Below are 14,102 nucleotides of genomic sequence, written 5' to 3' on the forward strand. Positions count from 1 at the left end.
TTGTCCCAGAGGTCTCTGAGACTGTCCTCAATTCTTTTCATTCTTTTTTCTTTATTCTGCTCTGCAGTAGTTATTTCCACTATTTTATCTTCCAGGTCACTTATCCGTTCTTCTGCCTCAGTTATTCTGCTATTGATCCCTTCTAGAGAATTTTAAATTTCATTTATTATGTTGTTCATCACTGTTTGTTTGTGCTTTAGTTCTTCTAGGTCCTTGTTAAACGTTTTTTGTATTTTCTCCATTCTATTTCCTAGATTTTGGGTCATCTTTACTATCATTGTTCTGAATTCTTTGTCAAGTAGACTGCCTATTTCCTCTTCATTTGTTAGGTCTGGTGGGTTTTTGCCTTGCTGCCTCATCTGCTGTGTGTTTCTCTGTCTTCTCATTTTGCTTAACTTACTGTTTTGGGGGTCTCCTTTTCGCAGGCTGCATGTTCATAGTTCCTGTTGTTTTTGGTGTCTGTCCCCAGTGGCTAAGGTTGGTTCAGTGGGTTGTGTAGGCTTCCTGGTGGAGGGGACTAGTTCCTGTGTTCTGGTGGATGAGGCTGGATCTTGTCTTTCTGGTGGGCAGGTCCACGTCTGGTGGTGTGTTTTAGGGTGTCTGTGGGCCTTATTATGATTTTAGGCAGCCTCTCTGCTAATGGATGGGGTTGTGTTCCTTTCTTGCCAGTTGTTTGGCATAGGGGGTCCAGCACTGTAACTTGCTGGTCGTTGAGTGGAGCTGGGTCTTGGTGTTGAGATGGAGATCTCTGGGAGATTTTCGCCGTTTGATATTACGTGGAGCTGGGAGGTCTCTTGTGGACCAGTGTCCTGAACTGGGCTCTCCCACCTCAGAGACACAGCCCTGACGTCTGGCTGGAGCACCAAGAGCTGGTCATCCACACGGCTCAGAATAAAAGGGAGAAAAAAAAGAAAGAAAGAGGAAGATAAAATAAAATAAAGTAAAATAAAATAGTTATGAAAATAAAAAATAATTATTAAAAAAATTTTTTTAAGTAATAAAAAAAAGAAAGAAAGAAGAGAGCAACCAAACCAAAAAACAAATCCACCAATAATAAGTGCTAAAAACTATACTGAAAAAAAAAAAACGGACAGAGAGAACCCCAGGATAAATGGTAAAAGCAAAGCTATACAGACAAAATCACACACAGAAGCATACACATACACACTCAGAAAAAGGGAAAAAAATATATATATATCATTGCTCCCAAAGTCCACCTTCTCAGTTTGGGATGATTCGTTGTCTATTCAGGTATTCCACAGATGCAGGGTACATCAAGTTGATTGTGCAGATTTAATCTGCTGTTCCTGAGTCTGCTGGGAGAGATTTCCCTTTTTCTTCTTTGTTAGCACAGCTCCTGGGGTTCAGCTTTGGATTTGGCCCCGCCTCTGCAGGTAGGTCGCCTGAGGGCGTCTTTTCTTCACTCAGACAGGACGGGGTTAAAGGAGCAGCTGATTCGGGGGCTCTGGCTCACTCAGGCCGGGGGGGTGGGGGGAAGGGAGGGGTACGGATGCAGGGCGAGCCTGCAGCGGCAGAGGCCAGCATGACGTTGCACCAGCCTGTGGCGCGCCGTGCGTTCTCCGGGGAAGTTGTCCCTGGATCCCGGGACCCTGGCAGTGGCTGGCTGCACAGGCTCCCGGGAGGGGAGGTGTGTATAGCGACCTGTGCTTGCACACAGGCTTCTTGGTGGCGGCAGCAGCAGCCTCAGCGTCTCATGCCCGTCTGTGGGGTCCGCGATGATAGCCGCGGCTCGCGCCCGTCTCTGGAGCTCCTCTAAGCGGCCCTCTTAATCCCCTCTCCTCACGCACCAGGAAACAAAGAGGCAAGAAAAAGTCTCTTGCCTCTTCGGCAGCTCCAGACTTTTTCCCGGACTCCCTCCCAGCTAGCCGTGGTGCACTAACCCCTTCAGGCTGTGTTCACGCAGCCAACCCCAGTCCTCTCCCTGGGATCAGACCTCCAAAGCCTGAGCCTCAGCTCCCAACCCCAGCCTGCCCCGGCGAGTGAGCAGACAAGCCTCTCGGGCTGGTGAGTGCTGGTCCGCACCGGTTCTCTGTACAGTAATCTCTCCGCTTTGCCCTCTGCACCCCTGTGGCTGCGCTCTCTTCCGTGGCTCCAAAGCTTCCCCCCTCCGCCACCGGCAGTCTCCGCCAGTCAAGGGGCTTCCTAGTGTGTGGAAACCTTTCCTCCTTCACAGCTCCCTCCCCCTGGTGCAGGTCCCGTCCCTATTCTTTTGTCTCTGTTTTTTTTTTTTTCTTTTGCCCTACCCAGGTACGTGGGGAGTTTCTTGCCTTTTGGGAGGTCTGAAGTCTTCTGCCAGCGTTCAGTAGGTGTTCTGTAGGAGTTGTTCCACATGTACTTGTATTTGTGGGGAGGAAAGTGATCTCCACTCCTTACTCTTCCGCCATCTTGCAGCTCCCCCGAGATCATGTTTTTTAATCTCTAAATATATCTGTTCACCTCTCAAAATCATTTATTTCTTAGTCTAAGAATCTGAGATTAAGCTTTTTTCTCTTCTATTGTGTTGGTACACATCTCACTCTCTCTCTCTCCCTTTCCTTCTCTCTCTCTCTCTCTCATTATCTCTCACTTTCTCTCTCTTTATTCCCTTCTCGAAGCTAATTAGAGTCATTGCAAATTTTTTTTCCACACACTTTAAGTACCAAAATAGCTCAGATTAACCAATGACATGGAACAGCTGAAGTTATCCAATCCACTGATGTTCAATAATTCTCCTTGATTACTAAGTTCTCCTCCCAGATTTCTTTTTTTTTTAACATTGATTTATTTGGTTGTGCTGGGTCTTAGTTGCAGCAAGCAGGCTCCTTAGTTGCGGCCTGGAGGCACCTTAATTGCGGCTTGCCAGCTCCTTAGTTGCAGCACGTGGGCTCCTTAGTTGTGGCAGGTGGGCTCCTTAGTTGCGGCTCATGGGCTCCTTCATTGTGGCATGTGAACCCCTAGTTGTGGCATGCACATGGGATCCAGCTCCCTGACCAGGAATCAAACCTGGGCCCCCTGCATTGGGAGCATGGAGTCTTAACCACTGTACTGCCAGGGAAGTCCCTCCTCCCAGATTTCTTATTAATCCATCTTTGGACTTATACACAGGCTCTGAATATTCAAAGGAACATCATTATGGATACTTCTGTGTATCATTTCCTGTCTCTTTTCCTTGGTTATCTAGTTGTTTTACACTTTGTTTAAGTCTCCATATTGAAGGTGACTGTGACAAGGGAGAAGAGCAACAGATCTAGTGTGGTTTCATTACTGCTTCTACTGGAAGAGTGAATTCACTTTAGGGGTCAGCTGGAGAATGAACAGGGATGATGGAAGGAGATCAAGTTTCAAGAGATGGAAGGAGGTACAATATGGAGTTAAAACCTCAGGTATAAAATGAAATTGAGGTTATTTTCAGTATTTCCATTATTTATGGTGTCTCCCATTAGTGCAGATCTACATTAATGGTCTTCTGGGAGAGTTTGTGATCTACATTGACCTTTGGACATCACAGGGATCTAGTCATCACAGGCATCTGAAATACCCAGCTGTGGTGCATTTATAACACTTAGTCCTGGCCAGGCCATCATCAGGGGATTCAGGTACTTCAGAGATCCTGTTTCAGAAAGAAATAGAGAAACTGAAGTGGATCCAGTAGCAAGGAGGAGGATGAAGCAAAAAGAAGGCAGAAGACTGAGAGAGACGAGAGAATTTAGAAGATTTCTACAATTTAACTCAATTGGATTAATCTCTGTTGCAAGCCAATTATTAGCAAGGCACTAGGAGGAGCAAAAAGAACATTGTCCATCTTGCTTAAGAAAAGGGAAACGGGAATAAAGTTAATATAGAAAAGAGAGGAAACAGGTAGGCCTCTAGAAATACTTCTAAGTAAATTCGTAAGACATTGGGATAGCTTGCTAAGTTGTAACACAGTTACCAGCAGAGGCCTCCAGGGACTCACACTGACAATTAGTTGTCCTTCCTTAAAAGTCATTTACATCTGTCCTCAAAATATCTATCCATCCATGGATCCATATGATCTTGTCTACACAACTTTGTTAAGTAATACGTGGCAAAATTTTATTTCCTATTATCTCCCAATATGATTCCTAAATTCCTCAAAGTTCATGTAGATGTGTTAGTGAAAATCATTGAGTTCCAAAGTTACATGTCACATTTTAAAACCTTGAAAAATGCCGTAATTCCAGGGCATTATGAATAATATGTGAAATCAGCAGGGAAAACAATTATTCTTTTCCGACCATTTAAGGATTTGGTAAGAGCCTGGCCTGTCTTTATAATGATGGGGTTAGTGCAATAGGATGCAGGGTCAGAGAAGCCTGGAGAACAAGGGCTCTGGTCTTACAAGGTCTTTCTAATTTCTCTCCTTTTTGCTCCTAGTGAAAGGACCCACTGTAGTTTCCTCTCTTTATGACATTCCTGCTGTGCGACAACTATTTGGTTCTCTTCCTGTGCACTGATAAGTGGCAAAATCTTCCAAACAGCCCTGCAATTGTGCATTCTCTCTGATCTCTGGTTGTGGTTGACTGGGATCTCACGAACAAGGATCTCTGTAGATCCTGGTTGCCCTTCGACTTTAACAGGGCTAATTCAGGGCTCATCCCTCATTGATTTGTGGGGCTTGTCATCATGTCTGTATTTTTTAATGATGAATGGCCCTATATTACATTTTAAAATCTGATTTCTAAATTCTCTTATTTTTCCTATTTAGTAAAAAATTATGTTCTCTCACTCTTAGTTAGCAAAGAGAAATTGATTAGCCACTTTAGGGTGAACTATACATTCTCTGAGCTGGAATCAGGTGGGTGGAAGCCTTTGCCTTCTTCCTGCAGATTGCCTGTTGATCTACTCCTATTTGATTAGGAGAATTTTCAGAGTTGGAAGAGGGAATACGAGCCTTATAAGTACTAAGAGCAGGCTTTTAGTTCCCAGCCTTGAGAAGCAAGGGCAATCTTCACTCAATCCTCAAATAAGCCCCAATTAGTTTACACTTTTTATTGTATGTATTTGATTTCAAAATTATTGCATATTGGCCATTATGGAATTTGGTACCTACAGTCTATTCACACATTGTCAAATTGGGAGTAGGAATTTCTATCTTCCCTAATAAAGACTGAAGAGAAACTGCTTTATATCCACTAACAATTCAATTTACTAAAAGAACATCTTTTTATGGCTATTTTCTGCCTCTTAAAGTCTTTTCAAAATTTAGATGTAATTTCAGCTTTATACCTAATTTGAAACATTTTGGGCTTAACTCAGGTTCTCACTTAGAGTGATCACTTTTTCTTTTACCAAAGATGCCTTTTTCCAAGAACAGCCTTTTTTAATGTCAGTCATTAGCAAATATTTTTTTTGCATCTGACATTTTTTCTTCTTGTGCACATTTTTTCCTGTGTACTTTATTATTTCATTATTCTTCAGATCCCCCAATATTTTATTGAAACACTATTAGAGCTCTTAACCATATCATATTATATTTGATTTGTAACACATCCCTACCCTCAACTGTACTGCATGCTCTGCCAGAACTTAACAGTATTTGAGAAACACATTTTTAATATGCAGATTCAGTTTTTAAAAGGCTTTAGGAATTTGAGGATTACAGACATTTAAAAACATGAATGTCCTAATTAATATTTTTCATTTAATCAGTGACCTACGAAAGGGAACAGGAGATTAAAATTTGTTGAGCACTTTTCCTATTGTAGATATTGTTCTGTGTGGTTTACACATATATTTTTATATAAATATACCTTCTGATTGAGTAAATAATTTCCTAATCTTCACAACAACTACACAGACAAATATAGTTTTCTTCATTTTACAGATGACAAAACGGGTTCATAGGAGTTGATTTTTAAGGTTTTGTCATGGACAACATTAAATAATGTAGAAAATTGGAACTCGGATGGTCATTTACTCCACTATTCCTTCAACATACATATTCAATATATTGAACAACTACTATGTCTTAGGCAGTGTGCCAGGAGATAGGGATGTAAAATCTCTACAGTTAAGGAGCTCAGGAACAAGTGCAACTTCAAATAGGCTGACAGGGGAAGAGTTACTGAAGACTTCAGTATGGTTGCAAGACTTGAGATTGGTCTTGTAGAAGCAAGAGTTTGTGAAATGGAGAAAATATATAAAGACTGAATCCCATAAAGACGACTAGCTGGGACTTGGAGGCTTAGGAAACTACAGTGTATTTGGGAAACAAAAGTTGCAGCTGGGGTATAGGGTGTCTGTAGGAGAGTAGGGGAAGATAAGAGTATTTATCAGCACTTAATAGCAATATAATACAGAGGTTAGAAAGAGGGGAGTGGAAAGTGACTTCATGGTTTTTGATTTAGGTTACTAAGGGTTCCATTAATACCGTTAACTAAGGAGGAGATTAATACAAAGAGCCATCCATGCTCCTAGGTGCACTGATAACTGTGCAGACTGCTATCTGTCCTTAGTCTTTTACTAGACCAAATCTAAACCAGACTTGACACACTGAAACTTTTATAGAAATAGTCTCAAAAACCTACAGAGCAGGAAATTACGCCCCTTAGCTAGTCATATTATTGTTTAAAAGCACTTTTGGGACAGGAAGTTCCTCTAGATACCATATCTGCATGCCCAAACCTTGAAAGAAATGGGAAACCACTGGCCACCGTAGAGGGATTCCCCAGGATGAACTTCTTTAAGGGCCTTGAAGCTCCATTTTAGTGCTTTTTTCCTTCCATCACCTCCTCCCACTTCTACTCCCAATAAAAAATATTAATATTCTCTCTGGGTAAGATCTGGTTACTCATATGGCCAGAGGCACTGCCTCCGTGGTGATTTAGAATGTCATTTTCTGAACTTATGTCATAAATATGCTATTTAATTACTCATCTTATTGCACTCTTCTCACCACCCCAACTCAGTTCTCTATGTTCTTAGGTCATTTTAGTCTCCTTTTAATTGTGAAAGCAAGATTGCAGTACAGGTCTGGAGAAGAGCAACAAGGAGGCTTCTCAGCTACTTTAGGCATTGTAGGCCTTAGGCTACCGAGTGGCCCAGGAAAAAAACCTTACCAAGTGGTCCCCCTCAAACATGACAGCTAGGGTACCTCAACACGTGGTTGGGAGCCAAAGCCCCAGCCAGTAACAAACTGTTTGCCTGGACTTCTTTAAGACATCTTGGGGGTAGCTATAGTCTCAAGAGGTTATTGGCAGTGGAATTGGGTGCTCAACCATCGCTCAATCACTCTGCACAGGAGACACTTTTGAGGAAACAAACAGTTCTGTGAGATGAAAGAGTGCTTTCATATGAGTTCAGTCTAAAGAAGAGAAGTCTATGGGACTTCGGTGACTTTAAATCTCTAAATCACAATTTTTTTCACCCTTTGTGAGTTCCAGCTGCCTTTTAGAAGTTGATTAAACAGTGGACTTTCCAAGAAAATAGTTCTCACACACACAACATTTCCTATAACCTTTCAGAGATGCATGAATGGACATTCTGAAACATATCTATTGATTCCCTTGGGTCCATGAACCCAAGTATGAATATATCTACCATAAGGTTTTTCACCCAGAAAATGATGCTTTTCTGCTTTAAGGTCATGAAATGAGGTTTTTTTTTAAGTGAATGGTGTTTGGTTTTTTTAATTTATTTGTTTTATTTATTTTATTTTTGGCTGCACTGGGTCTTTTTTGCTGCGCACGGGCTTTTCTCTAGCTGCGGTGAGTGGGGGCTACTCCTCATTGCGGTGCGCGGGCTTCTCATTGCGGTGGCCTCTCTTGTTGTGGAGCATGGGCTCTAGGCGCACAGGCTTCAGTAGTTGTGGTGCACAGGCTCAGTAGTTGTGGCTCATGGGCTCCAGAGCTCAGGCTCAGTAGTTGTGGTGCATGGGCTTAGTTGCTCCACGACATGTGGGATCTCCCCGGACCAGGGCCTAATCCCGTGTCCCCTGTATTGGCCGGCGGATTCTTAACCACGGCGCCACAAGGGAAACCCATGAAATGAGTATTTAATCCAAAAAGTAAAGAATTAGCGTATACAGAAGAGGAACCAGATTTCAAGCTGGTAAGATTTGAAATTACTAGAAGCCCGTTTTATTTAAAGCAGACCTGTAAGAAGATATTCAAGCCTCACAGAGGCTGAAACCTTTGAAGAGAAGAACTTACATGATTTTAAACAAGTCTGGTGACTTCCCTTACAACATGAGTGAACTAACCTCATCCCTAAAACAAACATACTCCACAGAATAAATAAGCAATACGATGCTAAGTATATTTTCTTTCCTATGGTCATAGCATGCTAGGAAGGCAACAGAAACATAGTGGCTAACTGTTGAATTATTCAAAAGTGTCCTGGCCCCTTTGGTAAATATGACAGGAGTCAGAGTCTTACTTTATAATGAGACATTTTCCCACCAGTCTAGTCTACAGTAGCACACTTTGTTCATTGTGCTCCTGTGGTCATGGAATGTATACTTCTCTCAACTCACCAGCACTGTTCTTTGAGAATTCAGTATATGTGTATCAGAAGAATTCTTCCTTCTCAGGATCTGCCAGACATCATTGTGACTCAGTTTGCTTTTTATACCCAAAGCTCTATCATATTTCTTTGTTTACAATTTTATTTCCATGTATGTGATAATATTACTAATAATTGGGACTTTGATGGGTCCAGTAAATAACACTACTCCTCCCTTCACTTCTTAATCAACTGAGAAATAAGGTAGCATCTGCAAATGGAGGGTAAAATATCAACTTTATTAATACCAATGCAGAAATTTTGAGCAATTGGACTTCCTAATGCCAAAACACAGAGTTAAACAGACTTATTTCCCTGTAGCTGGCAGCTATAGGAACATTGCCTCCCCAAACAGCGGTAGGGCCTGCCCTTAAGAATGCCACTCACTCCCAAGGGGAAGGCTGGAGGAAAGAGACAGACACATGTGGTCGGTTTTCCTTCTGAAATCAGGTAACCGCCCCATCTCCCAGGAGATGGTGTGAATGAAGGAGAAGGGAAGGGTCAGGAATATGGTGCTACTATAGTTCCTTTCACGTGGAAGGAAATATCAGGAATATAGAAGAAGTTATTCCCCACCCTACCCACCTCTAACCATATCTAACATTATGTTCTCTTGCCCCATTAAGTCTTTGGTTAACCAGGGGTGTGGTCTATCAAGACAGTCCTACTTCCACCTTCATGTGGCTGCTCCTCCAATAGAAATCATTGCTCTGTTGAAAGGTTCTTGGAGCTTTTCAGCAGTTCTGTTTTGCCTGCAGACAGTTCTAAAATGGATCAGAACAGTGAGTTAATTAAATCAAATCTGAAGTCAGTCTAGAGCACAGCTGAAAATTCATTCCCTATTCTTTTCTCCTTACCAAAATGTGTTCAGCTACACCATCCAACATAACAGAGGTTCTTCAATGAGATTAAATCACATCATTAAATTACAATAATAAATTTGAGGTTCAAATGTGATGGTGGGTGTAAACTATTTTATAAACTATTGTTAATTTAAATGAGAGTACAGACCCTCCAGTCTTTAAATAAGAAACCCAAGGAGTCATGAGTGGTTATTTATTGTATCTCTATGCACTTGGCAAGAGAAAATCCCATGGTCCTCTTCTGGTTTAACAAAGAAATCTCACAAGTATATGTACCTTTTAGAAAACAGAGAGATATCAATCTAAATATTACCATAGCCATAATTAAGACCACCAATAAAAATTACATTTTAGATGTTTGAGATTAGCTTTACAGCACATAGCAACAATTTCTGATGTCCAGTCTTAGAAGATTCTTTGTCAGAAATAATATTTGCAAGTACTTGTTTTATGTTACAGAATAATATGAGCTTATTTGAAGCTAAAGGAGAATGAATGTCTTCTTATTTTCCTGCTGATATTTCTTCAACTAACAGTTACGAGGGAATGTGATTTCAAATAAAGGTGCTAGAATTCAGTTAGTTATCACAGACAAAATTAAAAATCCTAAGAAAGTAAAAACATACACTATAAAAAGGTGAGGACAAAATAAGTTTATTAACAAATGGAATGTGTGAAATGTAAAGTTTCACACATATTCTATAAAATGCAGTACACACATAACTTAGTAATATTTATTTATTTATTTTTGTGGTACGCGGGACTCTCACTGTTGTGGCCTCTCCCGTTGCGGAGCACAGGCTCTGGACACGCAGGCTCAGCGGCCATGGCTCACGGGCCCAGCCGCTCCACAGCCTGTGGGATCTTCCCGGACCGGGGCACGAACCCGTGTCCCCTGCATCGGCAGGCGGACTCTCAACCACTGCGCCACCAGGGAAGCCCAACTTAGTTATATTTAAATAAACATTCATCACCTATGGTATAGATGACAAAGAACTACTAACAAGGTCATCAGACAAAACTTCTCTCCCAGAGTGGCCCACCAGTTCAGACCGTCCTCTTTGGAAAAATTCTTCAAACACCATGAGAGTTTCTCTGTTATTTGCCACAGTGATTCAGTGACAAACATCATTACCAGCCAAGCAACAGAATGAGGTAATATGTGATTTTCAGGATATTGTATCATTTAATTACACAAATGTTTGATTGGTTAACCCCTGATGGTAGTTAACAAGGCACTTGATGCCAAGTATCACCGAATATTCTTTCTGCCACAATGAACCACAAATAAGCATTTATACTGCTGTATAGTACACTACTTTCCTAGTGATTCCACAGGTTGAACTTCAGTTTCTTCTTGGTCAAGTCCCAGCTGTCTGAAGTGTAGCTTATTTACTTCTGTTGCCCAGACTCTGACCTCAGCTTCAACATATCCACTGGGCCCAGGATTCAAAGACACATCTTGGATTAAACAGTTCTCTCTGTCCCTCCCTTTTCTCGTTCTGGGCTCCTAAGAGGAGAACTTCCAGGGGATCATTCCAAAGTAGAGATGATGGAAATGGCCTACTGCCCAAACACTGCCTAGACGTATCAGGAAACACCTAGAGGGAATGCAGAGCTGAAAAGAGTGACAGTAATGGCATAGGTATCTCCTAAAATTAACATAGGCAACATGAGAGATTTAAAGACATGGAGAACAGAAGGGAGTTCAGCCAAAGGTAGCTCAATGACAGATACCCACCACCAGAGATGAGAAAGGGAGAGGGAGAAGAAAAGGGTGAGAAATGGAAGTTAGTGGGGAAACCGGGGGAAAAACAACAGAGGGGGGAAATTGAGAGTGTGTAGGAAAGGGAGTGGAAGAGAAAATGAAGAAGAGTGGTTGGCAGAACTGAAAGTTAAGAAGGAATATACTGTCTGTAAGCATCTGAAAGTGGAAGGGATTTATCAAATATATACTAACTCCAAAATAAGATGAAAAGTAGGAGAGATTTAATATGAACATAATGACTTCCTAAAAGTTAAACAATGAGAAAAGAGCATGAGAATTCTGAATGCTTGTTCTTTGATTATAGAAAAAGAAAAATATTTACTCCTATTAGTAAAGGGACAGATTGAAGTTGTCTGAAGGTCTATCCAGAAAGATTGAATTTGTGCCCTGCTCATAACTTCCCTTTTCTCACAGGGATGGTTGGATCCTTTTCACCCAATGATGCATAGATGTAGAGCCCTAAATTCCAACCCCAGCAGGAAAACTATCTCCTGTTAGGAAGCCTTCAAGTGCTCACAACCAGGCCCCATCTGCAGCATGCACAGCGTGGGTGGTTAATGCAGCAGCAGCAACCAATGGGAGAGTGAGTCTGGAAAGAGGTAGGATGACTGGGAAGAGTTAAGCGTGACAGTTTCCAGAGATATGAAAATCATTCTCACTTAAGGGACAGTCCTGAGGGTTAGCATGTTTTTATTTTCTGTAAAAATTCAACCCACTCATTGTTTTAAATAGGTACAGTAAGACTGAGCATTTTTTTCTTCTAGAAAAATACACATTCAAATATCTTTCAAGTACATCCTCAATATGATCTTCTATAAACTACCATACCCTCCCCTCATTCCTCTGTTTGGCATGGGTTCTGAAAAACTATCTTGTTTTTTTCACTTCTGAATACATTTTGATTAAAGGCTAATCCTTCAACATAGAGGATCCTGGAGTGGATATTTTATTTGACTTGAGGCCTGATTAAACTAGAATAAAACATAACCACCACTTCTTTAATTTTTTGATACTGTGATTCCATGGATACAGCCTATAGTGACCCTGGCATTTTCACTGCCCCATAACGTTGCCAATTAAATAATGTTCACTTAATACAAAACATTTACCACCACTCATCCATATATTATATTATATTATATTATATCATATTACATTATATCCATCTATGTTAGCTGGGTTTCTGTCCCCAAGTGAGTACCTTGCATTACCCTACAGCTGTCTCTCTTGTGCTTTTCCTGCCCTTCCTCCTCAAACAGGTCCAAGCCATAGGACCTAAGGAATGGCAGCATGGTGACAGTTTCTCCTCGTGGGCTTTGGGCAGAGCTCCCCTTCCACTCGGGCATTGCTCTTTGCCCTCTTCCTAGCCCTCTACAGCCTTGCCATGGCCATGAATGGCCACATCATCTTCATCACCTGGACAGACCCCAGGCTCAACAGCCCTATGTACTTCTTCCGTGGCCACCTGTCCTTCCTGGATGTCTGCTTCATCACCACCACCATCCCACAGATGCTGATCCACCCGATGGTGAAGAACCATATTGTCTCCTTTGTCTCTTGCATGACCCAGATGTACTTGGTCTTCTGTGTGGTTGTGGCTCAGTGCATCCTCTTGGCTTTCATGGCCTATGACTGTTATGTTGCTATCTGCCACCCACTTAACTATGCCCAGATCATGAGCCAGCAGGTCTGTGTGAGGCTGGTGAGTACTGCCTGGTTCTTCGGGCTGATCAATGGCATCTTTCTTGAGTATATGTCATTCCGAAATCCCTTCTGCAGAGACAACCACATAGAAAACTTCTTCTTTGAGGCCCCCATAGTGATCACCCTCCCTTGTGGAGACCCCCAGTTTAGTCTGAGAATCATCTTTGCCGATGCCATCGTGGTGGTACTCAGCCCTATGGTGCTCATTGTCATCTCTTGTGCCAACATCCTGGCCTCCATCCTGGGCAGATCCTCCTCCTCTGGTTGGGGGAAGACCTTCTTTACTTGTGCCTCCCATCTGGCTGTGGTCATTTTTCTCTACACCTCAGCCATGTTCTTTTACATGAACCCCCGCAGCATACATGGTCCTGACAAAGACAAGCCTTTCTCTCTCCTCTGCACCATCATCACCCCCATGTGCAACCCCATCATCTACAGTTTTCGAAATAAAGAAATGAAAGGGACCATGGTGAGGGCCCTTGGGAGGAGCAGCCTTTCCCAGGCAGAGTCTATCTAGTGGGAAGACTCCTGGAGCGGAAGCTCCTTCCTCCAGCCCTGACAGTTGGGTAACTCTCCAGTGCCGAAGGGCTCCAAGAAAGAGCATTGATAGCTTCCTTTGCACTGGCATCAGACCTGGAAGATCCTACTGATGTATAATGCTCATCTGTCTGATGTAACTTTAAGCACTGTTTTCTCTTGGACCTTCCTCAGGAGAATTTGAGACTTTCCTGAGTGATTTTCTTCTAAGTTACCACAACAGGATCTATAAACACATAAGTGCACTTCTATTTCATTTTTGTTCTATAGCACTTTTATATGTTCTTCCCAGCCTGAGTTCTGCATATATGTTTAGGAGTAAACTTTTTTCTCTTTCAACTTATCATTTTAATGTTTTTCTTTCTCACACTCCACTCTCACTTCCTGAATCTGCCCTTATCCACCCTGCTCCTATATGAGAAACAGTAGAGGAAGAAGTAAGAAAAAGGGAATTAGGGAGCAGTGTTGACATTAAGAAAAGTCAGTTAGAGAAAAGAAGAAAAAGAAAAACTAAGGGTCAGCAGCCTGAACTTCATCTTGTTTGCCTCCGCCAGCCCACAAGGGAGAATTTGTGGTGGCATTAAATTACCAACACTGCATTCGATGTATGTTTATGCTTGTGTGTGTTGGGGAAGGGCAAGTGGGAGAGGCCAGGTGTCTAACCTCTTCTTCCTAAGTCCTCTTAGTTTCTTAAGTACATGACTATT

General features: G+C 42.0%; 1 protein-coding gene across 1 annotated transcript; it reads left to right on the top strand.

Annotated features, from left to right (window-relative positions):
• Positions 1-3,365: 3,365 nt before the first annotated feature.
• Positions 3,366-13,375, top strand: OR10AD1 (olfactory receptor family 10 subfamily AD member 1). Its single transcript, XM_024123003.1, is given in 3 exon segments — positions 3,366-3,383; positions 12,427-12,452; positions 12,454-13,375. Coding segments are annotated over 3 exon segments (966 nt in total).
• Positions 13,376-14,102: the final 727 nt, after the last annotated feature.

The sequence above is a fragment of the Physeter macrocephalus genome, chromosome 6 (genome assembly GCF_002837175.3).
Source record: "Physeter macrocephalus isolate SW-GA chromosome 6, ASM283717v5, whole genome shotgun sequence".
In the NCBI taxonomy this organism is placed as follows: domain Eukaryota; kingdom Metazoa; phylum Chordata; class Mammalia; order Artiodactyla; family Physeteridae; genus Physeter; species Physeter macrocephalus.